The 6,921-nt window shown below is 42.5% G+C and overlaps 1 protein-coding gene across 1 annotated transcript; it reads left to right on the top strand.

Annotated features, from left to right (window-relative positions):
* Window positions 1-6: 6 nt before the first annotated feature.
* LOC112141670 lies at window positions 7-6,653 on the top strand. Its single transcript, XM_024264804.1, has 8 exons — window positions 7-88; window positions 159-465; window positions 1,597-1,690; window positions 1,861-1,948; window positions 3,328-3,646; window positions 3,715-3,808; window positions 3,883-3,970; window positions 5,450-6,653. Exons 2-8 carry the CDS (start codon window positions 222-224, stop codon window positions 6,017-6,019), a joined length of 1,497 nt encoding a protein of 498 aa, XP_024120572.1. The 5' UTR covers window positions 7-88; window positions 159-221; the 3' UTR covers window positions 6,020-6,653.
* Window positions 6,654-6,921: the final 268 nt, after the last annotated feature.

Raw genomic sequence — 6,921 nt, 5'->3', positions numbered from 1 at the left:
AGCTATCCTGTTTGAGCTGGGTCTGCAGGGAAAGGTGACCACAGAGCAGCTGGCCAAGAAATGGGACAACCTAAAGAGGAGATACAAGGTAGACCCATGACCTCGGTGTCGGCTGACATTAGTGACGCTCGGTTTCAGCTCCTCTGTTCCTCCTCCAGGAACTAAAGTTCCCCTCTCGAGGCGTGGACACCAACCCAAACTCTTGGCCCTGGTTCTACCGCATGAACGACGCCATGGAGGGACACTTCTCCGGCGCCGCGCCTATCCTCACTCCCATAGTGGAGGACGAAGACGAGGACTGTGAGCCGCTCTCCTCGACGCCGAAGAAACGAGCCCGCCGGAGCCGAGGGGGGATGACGGAGTTCCTGACGGAGTCTGAGATGGACCTGCTGGTCGATAACGAGGACAAGAACGGATCCACAGCTCTGGGAGATTTTCACCGACTCACAGAGTTCTCTTATAAACGTGAGAAGATGTTTGTTAAAGCAGGGATGAAGCATCTCATTAATTCTGATTTATTTTTTTCCACAATGTTGCTCAGAAAAGTGTTTGAATATTTTTTACATTTTAACTTTTTGATAAAGCAGATGCATTTTTTTTTGCAAACATTTTTTTTTGCATAATCAAATAGAAATTTCTAAAAATTGAACTTGATTTAAACATTGAACTCTGATTAGACGTAATGGTTCCTTAAAATACATAGGATTTTAAGAGCTCAAATTTGACCTGCAAAGTGTCTACCTGACATTTTGTTCAAGATAATTAATCATTTGTAAAAAAAAAAATTGGTTCTGATGCTGCTTTTTTTCCCAAAAGTAGGGCTGAGTTAATCAAATCGATTAATGGATTTTAATTAATTTAGGCTTAACAGATCTATAATCGATTCATAAAAATATAAATCAATTTAGCACATAAAGCTAAAGTGCTAGCTTGATGCTGGCATATAATGGAATTTCCCATAGGACGGCTAATGCTAACACTCAGTTTGACCTAAACATTCATTGCTGACTCCGTGAACATCTTTATAAACTCACGTATGAATTTTCCAAACTCTTTTAAGGAAATATTTTTTAAAGTAACCATTTGTGGGCTAAAACATGTTTTGCTTATACACTTCTTCTGGAGTGAGGGGGAATGCTATAGCGTGTGTCAAGTGCTTCAGTTTTTTAACTGTGTGGATTCCCACACTAGAAAGGATAGGATGCTTTGTAATAGAGAGATGGAGAAGGATTTCACTCAGATTTCATTTATTTTTCAGTTGAAACAGTGATTTCAGTTTTTGCTATGAACAATCTCAATATTTTACTAATACATTTTGTAGTATATGAACTGTATTAGATGAACTTAAATATATTCAAACATATAGTAGATTATTAATGTAATTCTAAACAAATGTGTAAACTCAAAATTGAATTGAAAGAATAGGAAAAAAAATCGGAATTGAATCGATCCAGCCTTTTGTGAATCGAATCATTTCTGTAAATTATTATAGATGCCCAGCCCTATTAAAGTTGTGTTTGTGATTTCATCAGATCTTCCTGTTTCTGTGCCAAAGATAATCTGGTGTGATCAGAGTTTTCCCGAATCTCTCCTCAGTGACGGATGAGGACACACGGCGGCTGATTGAACTCCGAGCCTCCAACGAGTCTCTGTTTACGGGGAGGAGGAACACCGCCAAGCCCGCCTGGAGGTGAAGCTGAGCTCCCAGCATTCCTGAACGACCCAAACAAACAGCTTTCATTCTCAAGCCGTTTAAGCAGCAGCTCTGAGCAGCGACCGCCTTAACAGGCTGCAATGTCATCTGCTCAACAGCTTAGTCCACTCACTGATGTTTTTGTGTTGTGCTTGGTTCTGCTTCAGGGGAATCGTGAAGGAGATGGGTCTGACGGGGAAGATAACGCCTGACCAGGTCGCTAAGAAGTGGGACAACCTAAAGACCAAATTCAAGGTGATCGATGTCAGCATTTTGTTCTGCAGAGACCAGACTGTGATTTTTTACACTGTAGTAGGACTCATACAGATACAAGAAAAACTGGAAAAAAGCCTGAAGCAGTGACAAAGGTTTCACAATCGGTGGGCCACAAGCTCCCTGCTCCACTCCAATCAGATGCACCCTCTAGGAGACAAATAGATCCATGAACGTCTTTGTTTTCCTCATCTGAGCAGAACTGGCTCAGAACTGTACGGCTGGTTAGTTTGGATATTGCTCGCCATTTATGTTGCACCAGTAATGTTGGGTTGGGGGTGTGAGGGGATGTTAGCTACCAGGAGTGAGAGTTAACAAAGGAATGACTGTAAATGAGGCTTACTCTGCACAAACACCCACCCATAACTCAGATGTAAACTTCTAATGAATTATTGCCGCTTAGAAATTGACTTTTTTTTTTTGCCTAAAAATTGTTTTATCATCATTAAAAAAGACTGTGAAGACTTTTAAAATAGAACAAAAGGTGATTGGAATGAGACTTTAAATGTTCTGTAATGTAAAAGTTTACAACTCCAGGTGGAAATGGTACGTAAACTCCTAATGATTAGTCCTGGAGCTAATTCAAAGGAACCTGCGGTTGATTTGGATGCGTTTTTTAGCTGCCCTGCCCTGTGAGTAAAACAAACAAAAAAAACACCAGTTTTGACTTTTGTTGTCCTAAAGAAGAATTGTCTGATCTGAGCCATGCCTCACTCAAAGCAGCATCACACAGCTTACAATTAAAAGTTTCCAGCCTGCACTGTGAATTTTTACCTGTTGTGTTCAGTAAACACGTGTTTATGTGGTAATAGTTTAAGTAGACTTTTGTTTTTCTATCGTTGTGATTGATATAAATATCTGCGCACATTTTATGTTTTATTCATGGAAAAATTAGGGTAATTCCAAAGGGTTCACATACTTTTTTTAAACCTAACTGCATTTCTAATTTCTGTCTTTTAAATCTTAAAGGTTAAGGATGAAAACACATTTTCTGCTTTGTTTTTTTTCTGCCTGAAATGAGTTTTGTTTGGGTGAATTTGATCATTTTATTTTAGTATTGTTGAAAAGTGATGTTTTCTGGCTCCTGGAAAAAAATCAAGGAATTAGAAAATTATTTGTTTTCACCTGAACATTTTTTGTTAAATTCTTTCCAGTTTTATTTTTCATGCTATGTGCTGTTACTTATCAGATATTACTATTTTGATTTAAAGAAAAGCGTGAATATAGTGTTGTAAAGTTGTGAAATTATGATCATTTGTTTAGTCATTTCAAGCAGGAAAATGACCCAAAATTTTTGATTTTACATGTTTGAGAAATAGCCACCAGAGGGCAGTGTTGTTTAAGCTCCGTTTTGTCTTTAGGACTTGAAGTTTCCTCCTCGGGGGATGGAGGCGCAGACCAACCCGGCCTCCTGGCCCTGGTTCCAGCTGATGAGCGATGCACTGGAGGGGCGCCTGGCGGGAAAAGCTCCCAAAGTAACGCCTGTGTGGACCAACGACGAAGACGGCGTGTTTGTCTCGTCTCCGCCCGCCGACAGGGATTGCTCTGTGGCAGACAGGAGCAGCGTGTCAGAGCTGGACAGCATGGTGGGCGGAGACAACGGCGAAGCTGACGGGAGCATCACATACATCGACGCCAGCGGAGAGGAGTGTTCAATGCCGTCGGAGCTTTCATACAAAAGTAGGCGCTGACGTTAAACGATGTGATGTGTGATGAAGAAACCTAACGTCACAGCTTTTGTCTGACAGTGAGCGACCAGGACACAAGGAGGATGATCAAACTCAGAGCCTCCAACGAGTCGCTGTTCACCGGGAGGAGGAACGCCGCCAAAGCAGCCTGGAAGTAGGACCTCCTGCATGTTGACAGCCACCAGCGGCGTGAGCCATGTTCATTTTGTGTGTTCCACTCATCCTCAGAGCCATCCTGAGGGAGCTCGGCCTGCAGGGAAAAGTCTCCACCTACCAGATGGCCAAGAAGTGGGACAACCTGAAGAGGAGATACAAGGTACGCTCTATTGCACAGGTGTCAAACTCTAGAGAACTAATAAACAGTAAAAGATCTGTGAGGAAAAATGATCAGAAAGCTCACCTGATTGAAGAGTTCTGATCATTGACTGTATCTGAGAAATGGACCGAGTGCGTGTGACGTCACCCATAGAAAATGTTTTACTCTGAACTAATTTCTGTCGCCGTTATTTTGAGATTCAGATCCCACTTCAGTGTCAGTAAGCAGTGATTGGTCCAAAATCTGTCAAACGTTGGACAAAAGACCACATTCTTTTATCCAGGCACCTGATTGGTCAGTTTATAACTTATAATAATTATACAGAAAAAAATGGCATGAAAAAATATTAGGATTGACAAGAACATGTTAAAAAATGCATCAGAGCAAGAATGTTTATTTTGACCAATAGAATGATAGCTGTTTATTTATCTATAGAAGTCTATGGGATTTTGGCTTCTTCCTGTACTTCCTGTTTTTAACGCCAGGAGGGAGGAGTCACTCAGTCGAGTTCTGACTTACAATCTAAGGTTACGAGACTATGAATGTGAAGGGTGAAGACTGTGAAAGACTTTGACTGTCGCTGTCTGATCGGTCCCTAAAGCGTTTTACGGCACTTACCGGTCAGATAGATGTTAATAATGGTTATAATAATGAAAAATGTTGACAAAAAAAACAGAGAAAAGAAGATTTGAGGATCAACACATTTTTTTTGTTCTTCTGTTTCGTTTGACAGCAGTTTACTCCCCAGTGAACGAGGATACAAACACTTTATTAACTCAGTTAACACAGACACATTATTTCTGCAGCAGCTGATGGCATCTCCTTAGAGTGAAATGTCCACAGTTCTATTATTCTGCTGTTGCCAAAATATAGAAAATAGACAAATGAACTCCAGTCATTCTATCACGCTTTATTGAGATTTTCTCTTATGACAACAATATGCAATAATAGTGTTGTATTTTGGCGACTTTCTTTTATTTCATGGAGTTGTAATTCATGCAAGTTTTTAAGCAAAACGTATGTCCATGTGATCATGGAGTTATCAGCTGTTTAAATGGCTCGAATACTTGAAAAAGAGACAGAATTGTCAGGAAATGTAACCGGGATTTGATTTTGCTTATATTTTTTATTATATTTAGTGAATTTTTAAGATCTTCGAACAACAAATGTACAAATTATGGTAGCAAATCCAATTTAAATTACTTAACTGTCGCGATGTTGGTGATTAGAGGAAATGAAGCAAGATTTGTACGTGTAGAACCAATCGGGTAACCGTTACTGATCAGGTAGGGACTCTGTTTTTGCAAAATATTTAAATTAGCGTTTTTCCTCAGATTCAGAAATAAAATGACGGACACCAGCAGGAAATGTATTTATTATGGAATTAAGCTTAGAAGTTTGTTATTTTTCATATGTTATTGCTGTCGACCTCATGTTGGGATACAGTTGATGTTGAGGTCCGGGGTCTCCTCTACTCAGGACCTTAAATACCCCCCTGTTGGGATGGAGAGTGTGGTGGACGGCGCCTCCTCCTGGCCGTGGTTTCACTTAATGAATGAAGCTATGGAGGGCCGGCTGACGAACAGCGCCCCCCTCCTCACCCCCGTCACTCAGGACGATGAGCAGGCCCCTGACCCCACCCCCAGACAGAGGCCCCGCCCTACCCCTCCTCTGCCTCCCTCTTCCTCCTCAGATTTTGAACAGGATGCGTTCGGGGGCAATGTGCAGGCCAACCAGCAGAGCGCGGACCCGTGCGACGGGCCGCTGGGGGGGCTGGGCCGGGAGTGGGAGATGGTGGAGCGGGAGCGTGCGGCGCTGGAGAGGGAGAGAGAGATGGTGGAGCGAGAGAGAGCCACAGTGGAGAGAGAGAGGGCGGTGGTGCAGGCGGAGCGGCTGTGGCTGGATCGGGAGCGGGCGGCGGTGGAGCGCGACCGCGCCATGGTGGAGCAGGAGCGGCTAGCGCTCGGCCGGGAGAGGGACGTTCTGGACCAGAGGGCGCTGATGATGAACTCAGTGGGACACTCGGGTCACCTCAGCACCCTCATGTAAAGCTGAGTCTCATGGGGGCGTGCCCCGCCCCGATCTGGATATCCTCTTCTCTCCTGCTCTTCTGCAGTACCTCAATGTCCCCACTAGGGGAAAGATGAGCACGTTGGGAAACTAGTCATGGACGAAAACACGTTTCAGTGATTGAACTGTGATGAGGTTTCTGTGAAGGTAAAATTCCAGGTCCCACCTTCACTCGCCAGAGGCAGAATGACTGGATTCAGTTCTGAAGCACAGATGGAACATGCCAACCTGACGGGCAGCGTTTGAGGAGCCTGGGGTTGAAACGGTTTCTGCATTGGGTCCGTCAGACCCAATGACTCGAGCTCAGTGGAGTTGGTGCTCTCAGGAAGAAGGAAGGATTTCAGACTCTGAGGAACCGCTACAATATTTGGCTCCACCGTGTGGAGACAGGAAGTGGTTTTACTACAGACTCGATGAGACTGATGACGTTCTTCAGCATTTTCTCTCATCACTTCATGTTGGATCGTTGACGGATAATGTGATGTAAAGAAATAATTGGTAATGACATAGATAATATATAGTTTAGGCCATTTTATATAAAAATCTAAACATGTATAAAAATCTGATCATGGTTTCACATTAAATGTGTTTTTGTGGAGATCTTTTTCTTAAATTTGAGTCATTTTATTCTGAAATATTTACACTTAAGATGTATAACAAACAAAAAATTTGTATTAGGACATGCTTTTTGTTCCCAGCATCAATGCCTCATGGCTCCTCATGGTGGCACCAAACAAGAAAGGAATACAACCAGAACTTTAGAAGTATAAAATCTGGGTTCAGTCCAAAGCTATTTTTATAAAACAACTAAACAAGCTACTGATCATAACCTGCAACACAAGAATCTTAGACAGAAGAGGATTAACCGGTTCGTCTGGTTT

The sequence above is a fragment of the Oryzias melastigma genome, unplaced genomic scaffold (genome assembly GCF_002922805.2).
Source record: "Oryzias melastigma strain HK-1 unplaced genomic scaffold, ASM292280v2 sc00612, whole genome shotgun sequence".
Classification (NCBI taxonomy): Eukaryota; Metazoa; Chordata; class Actinopteri; order Beloniformes; family Adrianichthyidae; genus Oryzias; species Oryzias melastigma.
This window is presented reverse-complemented; position numbering and strand designations above follow the sequence as displayed.